The 24,734-nt window shown below is 50.0% G+C and overlaps 2 protein-coding genes across 2 annotated transcripts; one reads left to right on the forward strand and one right to left on the reverse strand.

Annotated features, from left to right (window-relative positions):
- Window positions 1–13,714: 13,714 nt before the first annotated feature.
- LOC133923018 (histone H3.3-like) lies at window positions 13,715–17,190 on the reverse strand. Its single transcript, XM_062368492.1, has 6 exons — window positions 16,762–17,190; window positions 14,637–14,723; window positions 14,459–14,511; window positions 14,422–14,424; window positions 14,253–14,382; window positions 13,715–14,130 (listed from the first exon to the last, which is right to left on the reverse strand). Exons 2-6 carry the CDS (start codon window positions 14,706–14,708, stop codon window positions 13,894–13,896), a joined length of 495 nt encoding a protein of 164 aa, XP_062224476.1. The 5' UTR covers window positions 14,709–14,723; window positions 16,762–17,190; the 3' UTR covers window positions 13,715–13,893.
- A 2,817-nt stretch (window positions 17,191–20,007) lies between these two features.
- On the forward strand, window positions 20,008–24,432 carry LOC133921913 (probable bifunctional riboflavin biosynthesis protein RIBA 2, chloroplastic). Its single transcript, XM_062367010.1, has 8 exons — window positions 20,008–20,166; window positions 20,361–20,446; window positions 20,945–21,341; window positions 21,421–21,642; window positions 22,369–22,694; window positions 23,089–23,218; window positions 23,334–23,630; window positions 23,917–24,432. The coding sequence occupies exons 2-8, from the start codon at window positions 20,394–20,396 to the stop codon at window positions 24,157–24,159; spliced, it is 1,668 nt and encodes a 555-aa protein (XP_062222994.1). The 5' UTR covers window positions 20,008–20,166; window positions 20,361–20,393; the 3' UTR covers window positions 24,160–24,432.
- The last annotated feature ends 302 nt before the right edge of the window (window positions 24,433–24,734 follow it).

Raw genomic sequence — 24,734 nt, forward strand, 5'->3', positions numbered from 1 at the left:
CGAGCTCGGGGTGCCCGGGGACTTGGTTCCTTCAGCCGGAGTGCCCGAGTGTCAAGGGGCACATGAGGATCCCGGGGTCAGGTGATCTCGACCACTTATGCCTAAGCGGTAGGACCACCCGAGGACCCTTGGGGCCGATCAGCGACCGGGGCATCGAGGCCCTCGTGGTCGAGCTGCTCTTGATTGTCGGCCTGTGACTTAAGAGAGAATAGGGAATTTCTTTGCCTAGTGCGCTCTGTCAGTGCGGTACTTGTTATAGACTGCTCTCGTTTTCGACCTGAGACCTCTCGAATACCCAAACCGGCGGACGAGAGCAGACAGAGGCATAACCCAGAGGTCCTATGGTTCGGTGGCGCCCGGGTATGACAGACCAGACCGAGCACCGACAGCCGTCCCGGGGGCCTGGGCTCCGGACTACTCGAGCAGCTCGAGCGATAGGATTACCCAGAGCGCCCCGGAACTCGGTAGTGCCCGGGAGCCTGCCACGACACCGAACACCACAGCCTACCATGTTGGACGTAAGTCAGCGGCAACTGCCCGCATGCATACCGATTGGGATTCTTTTATCAGCGGGAAAAATGAGAGAGCAAATTTTTTTCTCGCACAATCGAGCATCTCACCAGACAGATTAAACATACGGAATCCAGGAAAAAGAAATTGACATACGACTGAATATTGAGATATAGAATTTACAAATTTTACAAGTTTAGGTGACTTACCCAATGCATGGTAGCCCCCGGTTAACTTGGGCGGGGGGAAGCCCCTGGCCTGGTTGACCTGCGGCGCGAGCACGGCCGTCTACGGGTAGAACCTGCTCAGGTGCTTGATGTTCCACGGGTTTGGGAGCAGCTGCCCATCCTCTGCCGCCAACCTGAAAGAACCTTCTCGCGGGACCCCGATCACGGTGAAGGGACCTTCCTACATGGGGGACAGCTTATTCTTTCCTTCGCGCGACTGGACGCGTCGGAGAACTAGGTCCCCTACCTCGAGAGATCGGGCCCGGACATGGCGCAGATGATATCGCCGCAGACTCTGCTGGTACCGAGCCTCCCGGACGGCGGCACGCCGCCGGCGCTCTTCCAGGTAGTCAATGTCGTCGCGCCTTTGCTGCTCCTGCTCACCCTCAGAATATGCATGCACCCGAGGGGAGCCTAAAGTGAGTTCGGAGGGGAGGACCGCCTCAGCGCCGTAGACGAGGAAGAACGGAGTCTCCCTGGTGGCGCGGTTTGGCGTGGTCCGATTAGCCCATAGCACGGCGGGCAGCTCGTCCACCCATCCCTTCCCGTGCTTGGCGAGCACGTTATAGGTCCGGGTTTTGAGGCCCTTCAGTATCTCCGCGTTGGCGCGCTCGACTTGCCCGTTACTCCGAGGATGAGCGACGGAGGTGAAGCAGAGCTTGATGCCGAGGTCTTCGCAGTAGTCCCCAAACAGGGCACTCGTGAACTGGGTGCCGTTGTTGGTGATGATCCGGTTCGGGACGCCAAAGCGACTGGTGATGCCGCGGATAAACTGGAGCGCCGTGTTTTTGGTCACCTTGAGGACTGGGACCGCCTCCGGCCACTTGGTGAACTTGTCGATGGCGACGTATAGGTACGCATAGCCCCCGATTGCTCGGGGGAATGGACCCAGAATGTCCAACCCCCAGACCGCGAAAGGCCATGACAGGGGGATGGTGTGAAGAGCCTGAGCTGGCTGGTGAATCTGCTTTGCGTGGAACTGGCACGCCCTGCAGCGCCGAACCAGCTCGGAAGCATCCTGGAGAGCTGCAGGCCAGTAGAAACCTTACCGGAAGGCCTTCCCGACCAGCGTGCGGAACGATGAATGGCCACCGCACTCGCCCTCGTGGATCTCAGCGAGAAGATCGCCGCCTTCTGCCCGGGAGATGCATCTCAGGAGGACACCTCCTGCGCTACGCCGGTAGAGATCCCCATCTACTATGGCATAGCGTCTGGACTGCCGAGCAACTCTTTCGGCACACGCCTCATCCCTGGGAAGAAACTTTTCCTTCAAGTACCCTCGGATGTCAGACATCCACGAGGTATCTTGAGAACATTCGGCGAGTGCAGCGCACTCGCCGGACGGCGGCACCCTGACGGGGCTTCCCACTGAGGGCACCGCCAGGGTCCCCTGAATTGAGTTCGAGGTTTCCCCTTCGTCCTGTTCGGCAGGCAGGACGGAAGGTCGTGCGAGTCTTTCTTCAAAGACTCCGGCAGGGACGCGCGCACGGGAGGAGGCCAGGTGGGAGAGCTCGTCGGCCAGAGTGTTGTCGCGGCGAGGGATGTGCCGCAACTCTAGGCCATCGAAACGCCTCTCCAGCTTCCTGACCGCTGCCACGTACACCGCCATTTGAGGATCCGTGCACTGGTACTCCTTGGATACCTGGTCGACCACCAGTTGGGAGTCCCCTTTGACCAGGAGGCGACGAATCCCGAGCCCCACCGCAGCCCGGAGGCTGGCGATGAGACCTTCATATTCCGCCATGTTGTTGGACGCGCGGAACTGCAACTGCACGACGTACCGGAGCTCTTCACCCGTTGGGGAGGTGAGAACCACTCCGGCCCCTGCGCCTTTCAGCGAGAGGGAGCCGTCGAAGTGCATGACCCAGTACCCGGGCGCGTCATGCCCGGGATAGGCAGAGATCTCTTCTGGGACGATCTTGGGGACGGGTGTCCACTCTGCCACGAAGTCGGAGAGCGCCTGGCTTTTGATCGCCTGGCGACTGACAAAGTGCAGGTCGAATTCCGCCAGCTCCACTGCCCACTTGACAATACGCCCGGTGCCTTTCCGGTTCCGGAGAATGGGTCCCAGTGGATACGTGGTAACCACCGAGACCTTGTGCGCCTGGAAGTAGTGGCGCAGCTTCCGGGAAGCGATGAGCACGGCGTAGAGCAGCTTCTGAGCCTGAGGATACCTTGTTTTGGCCTCCCGGAGGACTTAACTGACGAAGTACACCGGTCGCTGTACCCGACGGGCCCGGACGATGGCTTTACCCGGGGGGCTGCTGCAGCCCCCAGGCTCGGCGGCATGGTCGGGGCTGGCCGGATACTCGGGCTCGGCTCCCAGATCGGGAGGAGCAGAGTGCTCGGGCTCGGCCCCTCGCTCAGGGGGAGCCGCGAGGACGGGTGAGTGCTCGGGGGCCACTGGGAGCTGGGACCCAGCACTTGGCCCCACGCACTCGTCGCGCTCCACCACCAGCACCATGCTCACGACCTGAGGAGTGGCCGAAACGTAGAGCAGTAAGGGCTCACCTTCAGAGGGAGCCACCAGCACGGGTGGCGAGGTGAGGTACTTCTTCAGATCACGGAAGGCCTGCTCGACCTCCGGCGTCCAGTCGAAACGACTGGTCTTCTTCAGAAGTTTGAAGAGGGGGAGCCCTCGCTCCCTGAGCTTGGAGATGAAGCGCCCGAGGGCCGCCATGCAGCCGGCGAGATGCTGGACCTCTTTGAGTCGAGCTGGGGGTCGCATCTGCTTGATGGCCCGGATCTTCTCTGGATTGGCCTTGATTCCTCGGCCAGAAACCAAGAAGCCGAGGAGCTTGCCCGCCGGCACCCCGAAGACGCACTTCTCGGGGTTGAGCTTGAGGCGGGTGGTGCGGAGACTGTTGAAAGTCTCGGAAAGGTCCTCGAGCAGGGTGGCGCGGTCTCGGGTTTTGACCACGAGATCGTCGATGTAAGCCTCGACGTTGCGGCCAACCTGTGAATCAAGGATAATGCGAATGGCGCGCTGGAAAGAGGATCCAGCGTTGCGCAAACCAAAAGGCATTGAGATATAGCAGTAAGTCCCCACCGGAGTGGTAAAAGCAGTTTTTTCCTCGTCCCCTATGGCCATGCGGATCTGGTGATATCCAGAGTTTGCATCTAAAAAGCATAAAAGATCGCATCCTGCAGTTGCATCTACAATTTGATCAATGCGAGGTAAGGGGAAGGGATCTTTAGGGCAAGCCTTATTTAGGTCGGTGTAGTCCACACACATGTGGAGCATGCCGTTGGCCTTCGGGACGATAACTGGATTTGCCAGCCAGTCGGGGTGGAGGACCTCTCGGATAAATCCGGTGGCAAGGAGCTTGCTGACATGCTCTCGGATAAACTCATGGCGCTCAGGCGCCTGCCGTCGGACCTTCTGCTTCACCGGGCGGGCGTCCGGGCGCACCGCCAAGTGATGCTCGATCACCTCCCTAGGGATCCCGGGCATGTCGGACGGTTGCCAGGCAAACACGTCTGCGTTAGCCCGGAGGAAGGTGATGAGCGCGCTTTCCTATTTGCTACCCAGATCACCGCCGATCCGGACGACCTGGGTAGTGCCTTCGCCCACCACGGCCTCCTTCGTCGGAACAGAGGCGTCGGCGGCGAGTCGGGGTTTGGATGAAGAGGGTCCCGGGCCCCCTGTGCAGCCTTCGACCTCGGCCCGCGCTGAAACCAAAGCCATGTACGACTGCTCAGCGCAGGAGACGGCGCCGCCGAAGTCGGCGATCACGGAGATGGGGCCCGCGGGGCCCGACATCTTAACCGTGAGATATGCGTAGTGCACGGCCATCATGAACTTGGCGAGCGCCGGACGCCTGAGGATGGCGTTGTAGGGGAGGGGGAGCTCCGTGACGTCGAAGAGGACGCTCTCCGTGCGGAAGTTGTCCCGACTCCCAAAGGTCACGGGTAGCTCGACCTGCCCGAGGGGCAGGGAGTGCTCGGGGGTCACTTCGCAGAAGGGGAGCGACGGCCTTAGGCGCCTGGAGGACACCTGCAGCTTCTCAAAAGCCTCCTTGGAGAGGAGGTTGAGGCCTGCACCACCGTCGATCAGCACTCTGCCGACCTTAACATTGCAGACAGTGGGGGACACCACCAGGGGTAGTCGCCCCACGGCTGCAGTACTCGCGGGGTGATCGGCCATGCTGAACGTGATCGGGGCGTCCGACCACCTCAGGGGCCTAGCGGCCTCCTCGCTCGGGGTTGCCGAGCATACCTCGCGCCGCATGACCTTGATGCCACGGTGCGAGGAAGGCGTGTAGGCGCCTCCGTCGATGAAGGCGACGCCATGCTCGGGCTCCTGAAAGCCGAGCTCGGCGTTGTCGGGGGCGACCTCAGCATCGCCTCCCCCGCGGGACTCGTCGCGCTCCCTCTGGCGCTGCTCGACGAGGCCTTTGACCGTACGACACTCCGTGAGATCGTGCCATCTGGTCTGGTGTATGGGGCACCATTTGCTTGGCTCGGGCCCCGCGGGAGCGGGGACCCTCGCTGGAGCAGGAACCCGGCAGGGGGCCGGGGCTCTTGCGGGAGCCGGTGCCCTAGCTGGTGCCGGGGCCCTTGCGGGCACGGGGGCCCGAGGAGGGGCCCTGGCAGGGGCCCTTGCGGGCACGGGCCGTCTGTCGGCGCTCGCCCGACACTCTTGCTGGCGGTCGGGCTCTTGAGTCGGCCTATGGGCGGGGCCCTGGGCCAGCTCGACAGGAGCGGCCTCGCGCTTCCTTCTCTTTTTCTTTTCCCGCTTGTCAGAACGGGAAGAACTTGGCTGGTCGGCGCTGGGGCGGGGAGCATGCCACGCCCTGGCCTCCGCAGCCTTGGCGCACTTATCGGGCAGTGCGAAGAGCTCCGCAGTGGTTTCGATCTCGTGCGTACCTAGCTTTTCGAGCATCCGCTCGTCGCGGATGCCCTGCCGGAAAGCGACGATAACAGCGTGGGGGGCCACCCGCGGGATGGTGTTGCGGACCTGGCTGAAACGCTGAATAAAGCGCCGCAACGTCTCCCCCTCCTGTTGCTTGACGGCGTGGAGGTCGCACTCCAAGCCGGGGCGCGTGAATGTACCCTGAAAGTTGGCCACAAACTGGTGGCAGAGGTCATCCCAGGAGCTAATAGACCCTGGGGGTAAGTTCATGAGCCAGGAACGGGCAGAGCCCCTCAAGGCAACATGAAAATAATTTGCCATCACCTTTTCGCTGCCTCTAGTCTCTTGAACGGCCGTAGTGTAGATCTGGAGGAACTCGACGGGGTCGATGGACCCGTCGTACTTCTCCGGCAGCTCGGGGCGGAACTTGGAGGGTCACTTGACCCGACGAAGCTCAGCGGTAAAGGCACGGCAACCGGTGCCGTACCCCGCGGCGTGGGCGGGAATCCTTGGTGGCGAATGCCGGCGAGCCGGGGATTCCCGGTGATCGTGGGCCCGGAAAGAGGAAGCCTGGTCCTCTGCCTCGGCCTCCTGCCGGGTTTCCCGCTGGCGCTCGAGAGTGACACGGGCATCCTCGTGGCCCCTCCGCTCATTGAGACGCAAGCGGAGGTCCCGGGCTTCGGACACGGCCAGGGGGGTGGCACTCCGCCTGGAGGCCCCCCGGCCCGTGCGGACGTTGCCCGTTGATGAGCCAGTTCTGGTAGCGCCACGCTGGGTGGTGGTGCGAGGACTCCCGGCCAGCACCTGGCGGCGAGCGGTGTCGACCAAGGCGACGACATCTTGGATCCACCGGCCTTCCGGAGTGTTCGGCGTGGCCTGGACGGGCGGATGCCTGAGGAGAGCATGCGCTGCAAGCAGCGCGCTCCACGGGCTGGCCTCGCTAAAGGCGAGTCTGCGCCGAAGTGGTACCGGCGCTGTCCAGAGGTGGACCTGGCGGCCGGGGTCTCGACCTCCTGCTGGGGGTCGGAGGGTGCTTCAGCGGCGGCGGCGGTGGCCCTGCTGGGCCCGGCGCCTTGGTCCCCTTGGGAGGGAAAAACCGCGCGCGTGGATAATGGCTGCTGCTGGAACGCAGCAGCGACTGGGGCCTCCTGGGCGTCGGGCAGCACTCCGTCACTGGAAGTGGAGCCGGAACGATGGAGACGGTGCCCACCGGCCATCTTTTCCTGTGGAAGAAAGCAAACGAACAGATTCAGGGATGTTCCCCCCTACCTGGCGCGCCAGCTGTCGGAGGATGAACTCCTGTCGCAGGGATCCCGAGAGACCCCTTTTTAGAGATTCGGCCGGGGGGATGATCCTGAATGAGTTCGTCGGAGAAATAAAATGGAAGTGGAAATAAATGCAACGGCCGGTGGTGGGGGATGGTCGACCTAGTGCAAAGGGAAATAAATGCACCGGAGTTTAGACAGGTTCAGGCCGCACGGGGGCGTAATACCCTACTCCTGTGTGGATGCAATATCCTTCCTCGAAGGGAATCCCTCAGGGATATATCTGGTTACAAGAATATATTGTCTAACTAAGAGCTTGAGGCTCCCTTGCTCTAGCTCTACTCGAGCTTGCTTGCGGTGTTCTTCGGATGATGTCTTCGATCGTCTCGATCTGTCTTTGGATGTTTTCTCATGTGTTCGGGTTGTCTTGGTCTGTGTTCTTGATTTTTCTCTTTGGTCTCCCCTTTTTTCATCCTGTGTTATCCATCCCTTCCTTTTATACGCTCGCCGACCACGACATACCCCAAATGGGAAAGAGGGGGCTCAAGTTCCAAGACGCCACGACTGAGAAAGGCGTCATCATTCCCTCTGGGCGAAGTGACAGGGGCGGTGGAAAAACGTGGCGCGCATCCGACCACCCATCACTGTGGACGTCCTGGCGCCGTTGAGAGGGCCCACCGGGCGGCCACAGAGGCGCCCGGCGCGCCCACCCTGTCTTGTTCTTCTGCCGGCAGGGTGGCCGGCGGAACGCTTTGATCCTGGCAACGTTATCCCGAGATACCCCGGATGATATGGGACGGGACCTGTGCAATTAATGGACCCACGCCCCCTGCAATTAATGGAGCCACGCCCCCCTGCCAAAGCATGGCAGGGACTGACACTGCGGCGGAAGCAGTCGGGGATGTCAGGATGTCAGGCCGCGCATGCCCATTAAATGCAGCCTCGGACCTCTGACTGGTTGACACCTCGTCGACGGGCCCTTCTGGGTCGTCGGGGCATCGGGTGTTCTCGGGCGAACCTTCGGGGAACCGAGTGCTCGGGGGCTGCCACGTGCAACCCCGAGTACTTTCTCCCGAGCACTTCTGTAGAACCTTCGGGGAACCGAGCGCTCGGGGGCTGCCACGTGCAGCCCCGAGCACTCTCTCCCGAGCACTTCTGTAGAACCTTCGGGGAACCGAGCGCTCGGGAGCTGCCGCGTGCAGCCCCGAGCACTCTCTCCCGAGCACTTCTGTAGAACCTTCGGGGAACCGAGCGCTCGGGGGCTGCCACGTGCAGCCCCGAGCACTCTCTCCCGAGCACTTCTGTAGAACCTTCGGGGGACCGAGCGCTCGGGGGCTGCCACGTGCAGCCCCGAGCACTCTCTCCCGAGCACTTGGCTCTTCGGCCCATCGGGGGATTAGGGTACTCGGGGGCGAGCGGGCACCTCCCCGAGCACTTTCTTCCCGGTACTTGGACTCTGCAGGTCATCGGGGAACTGGGGTGCTCGGGGACCAGAGGTTGTGGCCCCGAGCACCTTCTCCCGGAACTTAGATTTTCCTCATCCTGCAGGAGGTACCTCGCGGGATGGTGACGTGGCGGACGGCTGGCCTGGTCTCGGGACTCAGGGACCCCCGGTTCCTGATACACCGACAAGTTGCTAGGTTGATGAGTGAATTCTAGACTCCATAAACTATCTCAAACATATTCCTTTTTAGTTTGGAAAAGATCACAATTCGATTTGGCAAATTTTTCCCCAAATCAGAGAAGTTCTTGGCAGTGCGAAGTATCCGCATAAAAGTGCGGAGGTTCCGCACCAAAGTGCGGAGGGTCCACACTTTCTAGAAAAATGGCAATTTGAATTGTATTCAAGATTTTCTTAGGGTTAAGCTACAAAGTTAGTCTAGAACCCTTGGTATGGTATATGCGTAGGAGTATGTAGCATAGATTCAAGTTTGGGGTTAAATCGATCGATGAATCGTCGAAAACACATTTTCAGTCCAGGTCCGGAGTGTCCGGACAAAAGTCCGGAGGGTCCGCATATGTCCAGAGTATCCGGAGAATTCTCCGGATAGTCCAGAGTTTGCCTGAGTTGCGCAATGTCTGGATGTTCCGCATAATTTTGCGGGTAGTCCGCATATGTCCGGAGGTTCCGCACTTCGGCAACTTTTCAAATTTATTTGAGTCTCAATTTTGTTCTAGCTCGTATGTTTGCATTTTTAGCATGTTTTGCGCATCTTATGGCATGCATTGTTGCATTTCATCCATACTCATGGCATTGCGTGCGTTATTCTTTTTAGAGAACACCGATCCGACGATCTCGGCGAGCGAGGGTGGTCTGGAGGCACCCCACCTTTGTGAGCCAGTGCATCAAGGCAAGCAACTAAGCATGTTGATCCCTCTTGTGTAATTGGATAAGTCTAAAATTGATGAAATATGCTTATGTATGTATGCATGTTTAGTGAGTCGATGTCGGGTACCAATGGGTAGAACCTATACCGATTGCATTCTTCTACTTTGAATACTTGTGTATTTACATTCCTTGTAGCCTTGAAGTGTTTTCAATGTCTAGGTATGAGTTCGACTTATATGCTTAGCCATGCTTAGGTCATTCGTTAGAAGTCGAACGACGGCGCATCCCGTTGTTCGCGAGCATATGACCTTCTTATGATTACATACACTTTTTGAGGTTGAGATGGTTGGTGAGTAGTGAGTACGAGACGAGATGTGGGCGATGTTAAGGGTGTCGTCTACCTCGGTGGAAAGTCCAGGGGGCAGGTCGGGAGAGGAAACCTGAGCACCATAGACCGCTTGCATCGTTTAAGGCCGATCGTCAGGGTTATTGGCTTTAGCACTTACCTTACTCACCACATGCCGATCTAATGTAAGGCGAGCCGAATACCTTCGCAGTTGTGGCTTTGTGGGCGTGAACATCGACGGTGTGAGTGGATGAGCTTGTAAGCGGTACTAATTTGTTCCAGGAGTAGTTCTAGTATCGCCGCGCCGAGCGATGCATGCCCCACACGGTTGGGGCTAGTTGGGAAAGGTTGTCACGAGTACCTCCTTGTGTGCACTTTGGCCGGTGGCACAAGCTGAATGGTCCTCGTATCGTGTGGGTCCAGGAGTATCCCCTGCAGGGTGTATAAACAGTTTGAACTATCACGCTCTCGGTTATGAGCATGCTATTGTTTCATCTGCACCCGGTCGTAGAGTTTTGAGTATGGTTTGTGGTTCGGTATGTGGGAGATGGTGATGTGGACACTTGTTACTTATTGATATATATGCTGTTTACAGTTACACTTGTTCAGTTGTTAGTTGCAGGGTAGTTTCCATATGTTTTTTTGTCAAGTTTCAGTCACTCCCACATATGTCAAGGAGGCTTAGTGCACATGTTTTACTTAACCTGTGGTTCATCCTTGCTAATGATCAATGCATAATCTTTGGAGTCGAGCTATGTATATGTTCTCTATATGGTTTAAGTCTTGCGAGTACCTTCGTACTCATGTATGCGCTTTCAGGTACTCCTGTTGCTGATGAGGAGGCTGTGTTTGGCTACTTCGTGCCCGCCGATGCAGGTGGTGGGTAAGAGTAGTGTATCTTACTCTGGGTAGTCGTGCTTTTGTGATGGAGCCTAAGGGCATATGGCTCCATCCCCTTTTTGTTGTATAGCTTTTAGTCTTTCGCTGCTTAGTTCTTTTGCTGGTTAGGAGTTGAGTAGGTTTTAGTCTCCTCCTAGCTCTTTTTTGTTGTAAATTATGATAACTTGTTGCATGCTTAAGAACTTGTAATATAATATTAATTACTCGCCCACGTCTGTACGCGCTCGGCCGTCCAAGTGTCTGCCATCCGTCGTCGCTCGCGTGCGCCCTTTCCTCCCTCTCCTCCAGCATGACCCAGCATCGCGCCTCGCTGTCTCTTGCCACAGTGATGGCCAGCGAGCCACTTGCCTCTCTAACCCGTCCAGACGTGCACTCCTGCTCCCTTCCTGCTCTCTCAGCTCTCTCTCTCTCTCTCTCTCTCTCTCTCTCCTGCAACCCAAAGCCCCTGGCACCCGCGACTTCCGCAACCGTGCATGTGCATTGATGGCGCAGAGCACCCACGCCCTAGGAAAATGATGGGCGCCGTCCTGCCACCTCGCCACCGTGCCTGTTGCCCATGCCGCCTGCCATCACGAGCCGTATCGTCTCTCTCTGCTCACTTCTCTCCCATCTTCCGTCTATAAATAGCGAACCCGACTCCTTCTCTTCCCCCTTTTCCCATTTCGCCGCCACTGCGCCCATTCTCTTTGCCACAGCTTCGCCATCACCGAGCCGCCGTCGATGTGCTGCCGAGGAGTTCTAGGAGTTTGATGTCATCCCTGTGCCACTGCTCATTCGCCAGAGGCCCGACGGGAGCCTCCCACGCAAGAAGACCAAGTTGCTCCACCGCTTCGACATCTTCGCTCTGTCGGCCACCTTCCAGTTCTCGCCGTCTCAATGCTGGTGAGCCTTCCAGAGCCCCCTTAAGGCCGCGTAGATAGCATGTAGGCATCCCCGTAGCTCCTTCTCGCGCATAGCCGCATGTAGCCGTAGCATTTTACCTCCGCCACCATGAAACTGTCCGCCACCAGCGCGCCTTTGCTCTATGTTGTGGCACTAGGCCTCTTTCCTTTGCAGGTTGGCACCTCCCAGTGCAAGGGAGGTACGGCCCAAATTTTCCCATGCCAGTGTCCCCTCTTCGACAGCCATCTGGCGTTGATCTCATCGTCGGGCGCCGTCGATGAGCTCCCCGCCGCACCCGTCATACCACGTAGAAGCCCGGCATCGACTTCCCGTCGTGAAACCCCGTCGGAATCCCAACTCTGGCAAGCTTCCCAGTGCACCCTGCCGTGGATTTCTCGCTGCAGGCCATTTTTTCCCTCTGGATGAGGATGCTTCCGGGGGCTTGAGTCACCTCTGTGGTGTTCATTGCCAAAAGATATATGCCCTGACCGCTTAAGGACCGAATCTTGCACCATCGTGCCTAGCCACCTCCGTGCAACCATGCATTCTGAATGGACAGGACTTGACTTTTCTTTCACCAGACTGAGTTGGGTATCATACTAGGAGGCTGAGAGTAGCGAGCAGTTAAATGACCATCTGTCCCTTTGTTGGGAGGTTTCTAGTACCGGCCTAGGCTTAAAAAGGGGACTGGCCTTCAGTACATAAACTCTGACGCTTGAGGGTAAATCTCGTAGAAAAACCTGGCAGGAAAGGTGATAGGAGAGTCTCAGTATGATTCGCTCCTCCGTTTGCAACGATTGGAAGCTGAGCATATTATGTGGATATAGTGTACAACATCTGCAGAGTATAAACCTATTCGAATAGCCGTGTCCACGATCATAGACATACGAATGCATGGTCACACTTGAATAGATATTTGATGCGTGTGTCTTGATAAGTGAGTGTGTGGATTAGATATCCGTATAATGAGGTTCCTAGCTCAATCCATCAGAAACTGTGTTGTACTAGAGGTACACTAAAGATGATGATAGACTGTGGAGTAAGGTATAGCCCCTCCTAGGACTTAAAAACTCTAGATATAACTTATTACCTAGTTTTGAACTATTTAAAATGTTCTGAAGTGAATCATAGTTCATAAAATTGGATACCTGTATAAACTGTTTTACGCTTAAAACTAAACAATAAAGTCTTATCCTTGAATCACTCCGTTTATGCATCTATTAACACCTTGAAGTAGTATAGGGTTTGCTGAGTACCTTCCGTACTCACTCTTGCTATTATCCAAATGAAGAAGCCGGTGTCGACTTCGCTGGAGGTGAAGCAGATGATGAAGAGTAGTTTTAAAACTCACGTTTGTACCCTTGCTGCTTATGTCTTGAGATTTTGTTTTCCGATGTGTTTTGTTGGTCGTTAAGACATGCTTGTAATATGCATTATAGTTTGTAACTTTTTATTTTCGGAATGTTAATTTTTATGTACAAAATTTAACTACGATACTGTAATTGTTATATTATAAGTATTAACTAATTAACAAATCGTGGGAACGGGTCTTCCTCTAGCCTCTGCTGCTTCATGGCCGGAGAGCAGGCTTCCGAAAGATCAGATCGATCTGCAGAATGGCAAGAAGAAACACACGCAATTTGACTGACCGAACGACAGACAGCACATTATGGCAGCCTTTCCTTCGTTACAAGGACGGGCGGGGGGCAGTTGGACGCCTTCCTCGAGTCGCTTCCGAGGAGCCCTCTGTTCAACAGTTCCATTTAATTATCGAAAAGCAATGTGCTTAGTAGTACGAGCAATCTAACGTGCACTTGTTTTTGTGGAAGTAATGGCACGAGCGCTGCATAATGATAGTCCGTTAAGGACGGAAAGAGAAACAGTAAAGCAGATGGTGCCACGTCAAGGCAGAAAGTCACTAGTAAAACGGACTGACAACAGTGTTTTTATTTATTTATTTATTTATTAGAAGTGCCATGCCAGCTAGTTGTAATCTTCGCGGATTAGGGACACCACTTGCAAAGTTGTAAATCTTTGCTTGGGAACCTTCCTCTTTCGCTATCCTTTCGCTATGTCATGTTCCAATTGATGCCGAGCGGCAGCGGCCAGCTGGGCCAACGCAAGGCGCATGGATCCATGCATCCCCGCCCCCGGGGAGCGCTACTCCTACCAGCTGGGGCGGAGAGCGCCACGAGAACGTGCATCGCCCCAGCGTGCAGACGCGAACGGCTACCGCAGTGGCAAGCTGCGCGAGGCAGCGGGCAATGCAAACTGCGCTTCACAAAGGAAATTCGACCATCAGATGCGGCACGAAGGGCAGGCTGATGCACTGAACAACGCCACCGTGCAACTCGCTAAGGCACAAGGACCGGATCATCAAATGTACCAAGCAGTAAGTAATAATAGCAAGCACTAGAAGAATAAATCACCAACAGTTCAGGAGATAACATCCATAGTTAGACCAGGATAGACACACATCCATCACGACACCGACATCAGTTTAAAACCACATCAGTTCCTAACATACGAACCACCCGACATGCTACTACAGCACTACAGCTGAGTCAAACTGATCGTGATCAGTAGAGTACTTTCAACACAAAACACTGTGCCGAGACAAACACACTAAGATCTACCGGAACAGATTGGGCCCTCTCACCACGGATCCTCCTTGCCAACTGAATGCCCTTGGGCATGATTGTCACACGCTTAGCATGGATGGCACAGAGATTGGTGTCCTCGAAGAGACCAACCAGATAGGCCTCTGCTGCCTCCTGCAGAGCAAGCACAGCATGGCTCTGGAAACGCAGGTCCGTCTGCACAGCAATTCAGGCAACACAAGCAAGGACAACCTCCTAAATAAACTCAGCAAAAGTAACATGAACTCTGGTTTGTTTGAATGTATAAATGGCATGCATGATATGATTAGTGGCTTCACCTTGAAGTCCTGAGCAATCTCCCTAACAATCCCTTGTAATGGCAGCTTCCATATCAGCAACTCAGTGCTCTTCTGATATTTGAGGATTTCACTAGAGGGGGGACATATGAGATCACTGGATGAAGGGCATCTTCAAGCCAAAGATTTCTAGTATCAAGTGAAGAATGTTATGCTGCACATAACGAAGAGCAACAGTCCCTGGGTGCTAACGGTGAGGCTTCTTGACTCCTCCAGTTGTTGGTGCAGACTTACGGGCTGCCTGTCAAAGCAAAACCAGAAGGTTCTTTATCAACAATCAGTTTTGTATAACAAAATTTATTGCCTAGTGCATTACAGAAACATACACTAAAAGGAACTTCATGCTACAAATTCTCAATCACAAACCTTTGTCGCGAGTTGCTTCCTAGGAGCCTTTACTCCAGTTGACTTGCGAGCGGTCTGCTTAGTGCGTGCCATCTAGCAAATGATGTCCTACAAAGAAAACTGAATTATTAAATAACTGCAACTTGGAATGAGAACCTACAATAAAACTCCTGCTATAGATCGTGCTTAAAGCCTCAAAATTTTCAGGGGGGAAAAAGAGTCAGGCATGTAGAATCACAAAGAACAATGTTGTGAAAGGATTTTTACACCCAGAATATGTTAAATGAACCTAAACAAACTATCAAGACATAATTGCGCTCTTTATTTTGTTGTTGTTGAAGCAATTACCGATATAGCACAATACTCTGTTACATGGTCTCAAATACAACCAGACAAGGATTTCTAACAGCAATATATCACCTAAGACATAAAGTATAAAAGCTGCATGCGTAGACAGTAATAATAGTCACTCAACAATCAAATGAATCATGGATGGCTAAAACTAAAAGGCCACAGAAGGGATTTTCTCCTTCTAGCATTACAGGTTTTGTCTATTCACAAGCTACTATTTTACATAATCATATGATGTATACAGATGTTACAGACAGGATGAATTCATGAATATGAAAATCATTACATCATTTGTAAAGCTGAAGACGATTGCATTTTTCAAATAAAAACAGGGGAAGTCCAACAAATTCACCAGTACCTATTTTTCCATAACCCTCACCCTGCATTAGAGTTAGCTTGCCACAAAAAGACTTGTTTAGAAACAGGTAGTTATGCTTTTGCAGTCACAAACAAGGATTAAATGCATATCTTATTTGGTTATGCACAAAATCAAATTTATAGATATGCATTGTTTTCAGTAGCAACAGTAGTGTTACATGAACTGTCTTAAGCAACAGCAGTAAGATGTTGCCAACGATGCTGAGAACAATTAAGACAATCTGAAACACACACACACACACACACACACACACACACACACACACACACACACACACACACACACACACCAAACGATGTGTAAAATCTTTTGTGCCTCAATCCATCACGGTGAATAGCTCCATCGAGCATAGCCAATGTATGGTTATGACATTAAAGAAAATCTAAACATCTTTCACCATGGCCAATGTATTGAAGCAACTTCAACAATTAAGCACAGATGCAGAGGACAGCGGGACACCAAGCAATAAATGTAAATATAAGATTCACCAGAATATCGAGTTACATACTTTAGCACTTGTCATTGCCTAGTCAACACCACAAATATGCCCAGTCAGCAATCCCCTTTTTTGTTTCACCAAAATTGCAAAGCTAATTTCCTCACAAAGCATTCAGAATTTTCATCCAATAATGACCTCAACAAACCTCACATTCAATGGCATGCAAATTTGTAACTCAGGATCAAGGGTCTATACTGCACCAACCTTTTCAAAATATCCACGATCCCCACAAAAAAAATATCGTGTCCTATCCAAATTGCTAAAAGATCATACACTCAGATCAAAGCGCATACAGAACAACATCAAGTTATCTTAAGCTCTACTCAAGATTAAAATGATTTCTACCAAGGTGATTCTAGCAATTCTACATGAACAACTAACGGAATAGACACCACAAACCGCATCAAACGTTTGAAGTTAAACAAGAATAGCAGCACAATGCCGCAAGCCCCAGAATGGCAGAAACTACCGATTACACAGGAGTTAAACCTAGAGTGCAATTTCAATATGAAGCCAAATTTAGCACCCACGAAGACATACAGTCCCCAGACGCCAACAAACTACAAAAATCTCCAACCCAATCATCGAGAACGACCAGAACAAAAACAAAGCGGAATCGAGTCAATCGGAGATTACAACTACCCTAAAACAATGCACATGCTAATCTAAACCGCCACGCTGATATTTGAAACCACCAATTAAAGGACCGATCGCATGTAATCGCGAGAGTTAGCAAGTAGGCAGAGCAAAACAGGGAGCGACGAGCCGCAGCATGCTACCCCAACATCCGTCGGTCGCACCAGACGATTCGAACGAAACCCTAACCCCCAACAGGCGCGCGGGTAAACGACATCACCGCGAGCCCACGAGGCCGGAGACAGCCAAAAAGGGAAGGAGGCGGGACGGCGGCGGCTCACCTCTCGTCTCGCGCGTTCGCCCGATTCCTTCCCTCCCGAATCTGCAGCGAGAGACAGAGAAAAGAGAGGATTCCTCGGTCTTCGCCCAAACCAACGAGGCGGCTAACCGCGGCGGAGGTGGGAGCCGGGGAACGCGACGGCCGTGTTTCGGTTGGAGCGTACGGCGGGTAGGATAGGCGTGTGTGTTTTGGGTAGACGGATCGGACGGCGGGCTCGCGGGAGCGGCACGCCATTTGGCTGGGGCGCGGAGTACACGGATCGTCCCGGCAGAACGGTGTGGGCCTGTGGGGTGGGCGCTTCTGGGCTGAACGGACGCCACTTCGGGCCCATCGATATATTGCTTATTCCCCGGCAGACCAGCCCATGACCGGAGGGAAGGGCCTTTTTGACCGACTGGTGGGACGCTGCCGCCGGAGTCAGCCTGCAGAGGGGTTTGGAAATCTTATAAGGCCCCGCCGAAAGACTTCGTGAGACTCTAACTTTTGATTTAACGGTTGGTGTGTGTATACCAGAGAGTAAAGGATACGTGTTGCGTAAGGGAAACGGGTTTTCGAAAGATTAGATTTTATATAAAAAAAAAATTCTATAGAGGGAAAATAAATTCTATAAAATCATATTTAGAAAGACTCTTACGAGATATCATCTATGTTATCTATCCTGTGATCTAATGACTGAGTTAAAAAAAAGATAAAGTGAGAACATATATTATTACAGGAGATAAAATCTTTTATAAGATAAGATTTTATAAAATTTACTTTTCAAATGAGGACTCCTACGACTATCCAGGAAACCAGTGGGGGTGAGACTGGACGCCACCAGGTCAAACTGAATTGAGCGCAGCCGGCACCGTGGACATGGAGAATCTCCTTTTGGGCAGAGGAAGAATGCGATTACCACAGAAGTCTTCGTAGTGGAGCTTCAGAGATTGGTTCGTCTGCCCGAACCGTCTTTTATCGCCAGCATCTTTCTCTCCTCTCTCTCATTTTTGTGGCTAGGTGATCGATCTTCCGTTTTGTCCACAGAGACCACCTGTATATCTGAAATTCTGAATTATCTAATGTCATGGGGTCACGCAGGCGTATCTCGCATCGCATGGGAGCGCCGATGGCCGGCATGGTACCGAGTGCATTATGGACTTATCCCTTTGCCCGGTCTCTTGTGTGGATCACATGGATGGATGATGGATCCGTTATGGGCGTGCACGCTGCATTGTACTACTAGTATGTCACGTGTGGTTCGAATTTTTTGTGATGATCGTGCGGCGAGAGGAAAAGAGGAACAAATTTCGTGGGCACGGCCAGCTGAACAAGTTTCACTGGCTGACATCTGACGTGACGGCGTGTGCTACAGTAGCATTATCTACTATATGTTTTTTGAACGTTGAGATTATCCTCCAAACTATAAACTGGCGGAAGCGTCGACGTCACCGGGTTCCAATCACACGTTTCGAGAAAAAAAAGGTGCGTGGGGGAGAAAAGATAAACAAAAGCGGGCAGTTCTATGGGCCCACCGTCAGATTCGGCCACTTGGGTGGGTCAAATCTCATCCAGATCCAGTGGCTTGAGCCGACTTCCACTCCTCTCCGCCATGCCTGCTTGGAACGAAACGGAGCCGCGTTGGGCCCCGCTCCGGCCTCTGTTTAGATCATTTATAATCATATTTTCTTCATTTTATTCTTTTTTATTCTTTTTCGTTCTTATTCTTTTTATTTTATCTTATTTTCAACAATTTTTTTTTCATTTTATCTCATTTTCAACAGTTTCCCTTCAAGAAGAATTGTGGAGGAAAAGGAGATAATCTCGTCCTAAAGAGAATAATCTTGAGAATCTTGTTGTGAAGTGAACCGTAAAAAAAAACCGTTGAAACGCCGAAAGAAACGAAAATCTCTCACGATGGGATTTCGATCCCCGAAGGAAAGTCGTGGGAGCTAGTCTTACCGGATGCGCAATGTGATGGCATGGCGTCTATGTTCAGACCCGGATGTTGTTCGGGCTTCGGAGTTTAGGTTTAAGCAAAGACTAAAGAAGATTAAGGAAATCAAAAATTATTTCTTTTCTTCTTTAAAAGAATAAAGATTATCCAATCCTCTGCACTTTTCAGTGCACGCGGCTGTTGTATTATCTCTTCAAAGTGGGAATGGGAAGCATGCTGAGGCAGCAATGACTCGTGGAAAAGGGGAACTTAAAAACTAGATCTCCTTTTGAGATCGGTGAACCGTGCAGCGCTGAAAACAGAAGAAAAAGAAGAGCAAAAACCCAACTTGTACACGTCCAGCCCCGCACCGGACCCGACCCCGGAGACAGATTACAAGAACCAGACTAGTTTGGACGCATCCGGGCTCGATTAGCCCAGCCTACCCGAAATCCAGCAACCGGGCGCGCACAATATAAACTAGGCGGATTGTTCCTTTTTTTTATTGCACCGAATATAATAAAAGAAGATTTAAATACTAGATTTATTATTTTTAGACATCTCAATATTTATTTATAAATTTATCAATATTTAATATATTCATTTAATTATAGAAAAACAGTGGTACTTTTATGTATGTATATAATTTTAATAGGTAGACAACAGTAATACAAATCTAATTAAATTTGTTTCATTTTTCTAGTTTTAGATATTTTTCTATACATTTTAGATTATTTCAACCAATTTATCAATATAACTATTATTTCTTTCCTATTTTTCTAAAATTTTAAAAAATTATATATATATATATATATACACACACGTGTGTATATATATATAACTTACCTAAACAGTAGCTATATTAATCAATACTATATTCTAAGCGTGGAAGAATTGGAGGCCTCTCAGAGGCCCTGCTACTGTAGCAGTAGCCTTAGTACGTATACGTACCTTATATGTATATATGTATATGTATATATATACATATATACATACATATGTAAAATAAAATTTCAAAAATTCTAGAAAAATATCGAAATGAATATTAGTTATATTAATAAATCAGCTGAAAAAATCTACAATGCAAAGAAAAACATCTAAAACTTAAAAAATATGAAACAAATTTTTTTAAATTAGTATTACTTTCACCAACATGTTAAAACTATGTGTATGAATAAAAGTATTCTATAATTAATTTAATATGTTTAATATTAATAATTTTATAAATAAATATTGAAATGTATAAAATTTGTGAATTTAATTTTTTAGTTTTTTTTATCGTGATCTACACAGAAAAAAAAATAAGCGTGACATACGCGCGCCAATCAAACTAGTTTGACCTAAAATTGCTCCACCTCTTATCCATATAGATTACCCGCTCTGTCTCTCGCGTCTTCTTCCAGCCGCACCAACCCCGTCCTTAATCACTCACCCCAACCAAACCAGGACCAAAGCCCAAGCTCTCTTCCTAATCGCCGCCGTCGCCGGGAAACGGTAAGGCATTCACGCCCCCGCTAACTGGTTTCGCGCGTCTGATAAGCTTTGCGGAGCGAGGAATCGTTCGACCCTGACCTCAGATCTTGCGTTTCCGCGCGGCTTTCTCTTCGTTTTTTTTTTACTGGGATTCGAGTAATTTGGCGATTGCATATGTCGATTGCTAAATCCGGTGCTCTGCGATGTGACTGCAGGTTGTCTTGTTCTCGTGGAGGGGGAGCATCCGGATGGCTTCTATTGCGCCTCCGTCGTCATCCGTCGCCGCCCTCAGCCGCCAACCGTAAGAACTCTTTCCTCCCTGCGCCATCTTCTCCCCCAGCTCGCGCATGCTTTTCCACGCGTTGTCCGCGGATTCCTTTCGGTTTGGTCCGCTTTGGCGCGCAAAGATCGATTCGCGGAGCCACGCTTTTGAATGCTTGATACAGATGACAAAGTGTACACTAACTTAATTAATCTCACTGTCTGGGTTGATTTATGAGTAAGCTGACGAGCAAGCAGATTACTGCCATTGCAGTTCTGTCGTAAGATTACAAACATGTTTTTTCCCTTTTTTCTTTTACTGGACACGGATGCTAAAAGAGTAAACTTCCTTTTTCCTGAAAAAGGAAAACAGAGAGTTAACTTGGCAGTTGGAACTGAGCTAGAGAAAAATGTTTGCAACAAATGTTAACGTTTACTCACACAATTGAGCTGATTTGGGTGGGCTGATAATGAGCTGATTTGGTTGGCCTGATAATGATTTCTATGCTTCTGTTCGCTCCTGTTTGTGCCAATGCAGTGTGCGCTTCATGAATGGGTGCAGTGTCTCCAAGGAGACAAAGGGGGCAGTTTACAGTTTTTTCACAGCAAATTCAAATAATGCCAAAGTGAAATCAGCTGGCTTGAGAATAGCATCATCCTTGAAAAGGGACGGCGGATATCCAGCCGGCAGTGTCTCTGGGAATGGTGACACACTGTTGCCAAAGAGCACTTCTGTTCATGGCCAGGACCATCCGATTGCTGACCCAGTACTCCCGATGGATTCCATGATTGTGCCAGAAATCCTTTCAGCTAATTTGACACGTGTTGCGGACAAGTTCTCAGATGACGACACAGACACTGAATTTGATTTGGACAGCCCGACAGAGGGCTTCGCATCAATTGCAGATGCCATTGAGGACATACGACAAGGAAAAGTTAGTACATCTTAACAATTCACTTATGATATTTTGTAGTAAGATCTAATGCTCTGCTAACCTTGGTTCATACTTGAAGCTTGTGATTGTTGTTGACGATGAATCGAGGGAAAATGAAGGTGACCTTATAATGGCTGCTTCCTTGGTTACCCCAGAGGCTATGGCTTTTATAGTAAGGCATGGGACAGGAATTGTTTGTGTCAGCATGAAAGAAGATGATCTGGAAAGATTGAACCTTCCTTTGATGGTTACAACAAAACAAAATGAAGAGAAGCTACGCACTGCCTTCACTGTTACAGTGGTATGGCAAAATCATCATTATTCTCTTGGCACCGCTATTGTATTAACTTTTGGTGTTGATTTTAGAGAATTTCTTTGTTGCTTGTTAGAAGTATGTGCATGCAGCATTGTTGTTTTCACCGTTTGTTTCCTTATCAAATAAATAACTCATCCAAACATTGCTATTTTTTCTATGCTGAGTTTTAAATAATCATGGTGTTGATTGATTGGCTGTACTTTTTTTGTACACAGCCTTCCTGAATTATACCAATGTCAAAACCAAAATTCTTTCCTGTTATATTCCTCACCAGAACATTACTTCTTCAGTATCAGTATGTATAAAATATGCAAGTTATAACTCTCATTGGAGTGAGCAACTATTCCAGAAGAGTATATATCAAGACTCTGGAACAGCTGGTTGTTAGTTATTTGAGCTCTTATTGGTCAGCACTTCTGCTAAATTGGAACCTGGGAACCTGTTTTTCTATAAAAAAATCGCTCTTTCTTTACTGTTCCTGCCACCTACCTTTCCAATGAGTTTGAAACACATACATTCTATTGAATATTAAAATTGAGCTAATTTTGTTATTCTTTGGATGTTGCTAAGTTAACAAATCATGTAGCTGGCTGATTTCATTGATTTATGGGAATATTTAGGAAACTTGCCTTAATATTTATTTAGTCTATCTTATTCTGATGTTTGCTGTGTGCTACTGAGCTATGTATTTATGTTATTTTTTCTTCTTAGGACGCAAAAGAGGGCACAACAACTGGGGTATCTGCTAAAGATAGGGCAAAGACGGTCATGACTCTTGCATCTCCTGACTCTAAACCTGAGGACTTCAATCGTCCTGGCCATATTTTCCCATTGAAATACAGAGAGGGTGGTGTTCTGAAACGAGCTGGACACACCGAGGCATCTGTTGACCTTGCCATGCTTGCTGGATTACCTCCTGTTGCTGTCCTTTGTGAGATTGTGGATGATGCTGATGGTTCCATGGCTCGCTTACCAAAGCTATGTGTGTTTGCTGAAAGGGAGAATCTGAAGATTATATCTATTGCTGACTTGATTAGGTGAGTTGTAAGTACAGATTACAGAAGCTTCAGCTCCTGATGCTGGACATGTTGCCACTAAGATAGTAGGAAACACTTTCAGCAATTAGCTGTGACATATGTCAATGTGATCACTGACTGCTTGCTGTTACTGATTAACAAAATTCTATTAGATTATTGATATGATCCACGCATATTGCCTATTTCCAATTTATGTTGGAATAGCATTTTCAGGTAGAGGCCTATGGATTTTTTTCTATCTTACGTACATATTATTCAAAACGAAATACTTTATATGGTTGCCAGATTGATATAGTCCCCCTATGGCTGGCAATTTTTTGTTTTTAACTGCATAGCCTGTGATTTTTTAGGTATCGATTGGTATGGTGACAGCAGTTTTTTTTTTCTGTTACAGATATAGGAGGAAAAGAGACAGGCTAATTGAACGTGCTTCCGTTGCACGCTTGCCTTTGAGATGGGGCAATGTCCGTGCCTACTGCTACAAATCTGTTATTGATGGAATTGAGCATATTGCAATGGTGAAAGTAAGTCACTCAAGTATTAATTACCACTTGTCCACTTTAGAAATTAATTTGATGAGGTATTTACTGTTTGATAAGTCCTGGCCTAACTACGTATCATTTACTCATTGGTCAACAGGGTGAGATTGGTGATGGTCAAGATATTTTGGTGAGGGTGCACTCCGAGTGTCTTACAGGAGACATTTTTGGATCTGCAAGATGTGATTGTGGTGACCAGCTTGCCATGGCAATGGAGATGATTGAGAAGGCTGGAAGGGGTGTATTAGTTTATCTCCGTGGGCATGAAGGAAGGGGTATTGGTCTGGGTCACAAGCTCCGTGCTTATAACTTGCAAGATGACGGGTGTGACACTGTGGAAGCTAATGAGGAACTAGGACTTCCTGTTGACTCACGAGAATACGGGATTGGTGCACAGGTAAGACTGAATTATCTCTCAGTTTATCATGCAACCTCACTACTCAAGAGTTTTTTTTTTTGGTTAAACACTACATATAAAAGAAAGTTGGTATCATGTAAATTAAAACCGTTTACTTACATAGAGTTTCCTCATAATGCTCCAACATCAAAGTGCTTCGAAAGACATGTAGAAGATTTTCATGCTTATTACAGTTCTGAAACTCGTGCATACTCGAGCAGACTGAATAAAGCAATTCTATGATGTACTAAAGTAGGTTCACTGACATTTTACTGCTTCTCTGCAGATATTAGGGGATCTAGGTGTCCGTTCAATGAAGTTAATGACCAATAACCCTGCAAAGTATAGCGGTCTCAAGGGTTATGGACTAAGCATTGCGGGTAGGGTGCCCTTGATAACGCCGATAACCAGTGAGAACAGGAAATACCTAGAGACCAAAAGAACAAAGATGGGGCATGTCTATGGATTGGCCAATGGACAGGTTAGCCATCCAAGTGACGGCAGCAGCAGCACACAAGAGAAGCATTAGGCCAACAATGCACGCCTCCAGCCATCCACATTCCAGCTGGTGATATAGTGATACGATATTCTTCTCTGGTGGAGTTTGACAAATTATTCCGCTACAGATATTTCAGTGGATTGATTTTTTCTTCAATTGTAACAGTAGGTTTAAAGATGGCTAATAATAAAATAGTCCTTTTTACTTCTTTTCCGCATGTAATTCTCTGCTACCATTCGATCATTGTAAATACATGTAAGCAGATCCGAGTCAGTATATACTCCAACCCACATACACCTGATATCCCGTGGTCTCGAGAAACTTCTTTGGGTTGAAAAAAGGCAGCCTGTGTTAAGAGAAGTGTGAATTCTTGGAGGTATATGTGCTCACTCAAATGTTCTATATTTTGTTGTCCACATCTCCTAAATTCCAGGTATATGAAAATAAGAGAGATCTCACGGGACCCATAATTAGGGGAGAGTTTTGGGGTGGGTGGTTTAGGGTATCGGATTTAGAGGGAAGCTAGGGGCGGTAGCTGGATTGACGGTTGAAGGCGGTGCGGTAAGGTGATGGCGCCGGTGCTATGGTCGGCAGGCGGGCGGTGG

This window comes from Phragmites australis, chromosome 6 (genome assembly GCF_958298935.1).
Source record: "Phragmites australis chromosome 6, lpPhrAust1.1, whole genome shotgun sequence".
Taxonomy (NCBI): Eukaryota; Viridiplantae; Streptophyta; class Magnoliopsida; order Poales; family Poaceae; genus Phragmites; species Phragmites australis.

What these genes read in the sequence shown, in the direction of transcription:
- LOC133921913 (XM_062367010.1), top strand. Translation starts at nt 20,394, where the DNA reads ATGGCTTCTATTGCGCCTCCGTCGTCATCCGTCGCCGCCCTCAGCCGC. An exon ending in TCTATTGCTGACTTGATTAG is followed by an intron (nt 22,695 to 23,088) that starts GTGAGTTGTAAG and finishes TTTCTGTTACAG; the next exon opens with ATATAGGAGGAAAAGAGACA. An exon ending in AATACGGGATTGGTGCACAG is followed by an intron (nt 23,631 to 23,916) that starts GTAAGACTGAAT and finishes GCTTCTCTGCAG; the next exon opens with ATATTAGGGGATCTAGGTGT.
- LOC133923018 (XM_062368492.1), bottom strand. Translation starts at nt 14,708, where the DNA reads ATGGCACGCACTAAGCAGACCGCTCGCAAGTCAACTGGAGTAAAGGCT. An exon ending in GGAAGCAACTCGCGACAAAG is followed by an intron (nt 14,512 to 14,636) that starts GTTTGTGATTGA and finishes TTGCTTTGACAG; the next exon opens with GCAGCCCGTAAGTCTGCACC. An exon ending in AGATTGCTCAGGACTTCAAG is followed by an intron (nt 14,131 to 14,252) that starts GTGAAGCCACTA and finishes ATTGCTGTGCAG; the next exon opens with ACGGACCTGCGTTTCCAGAG.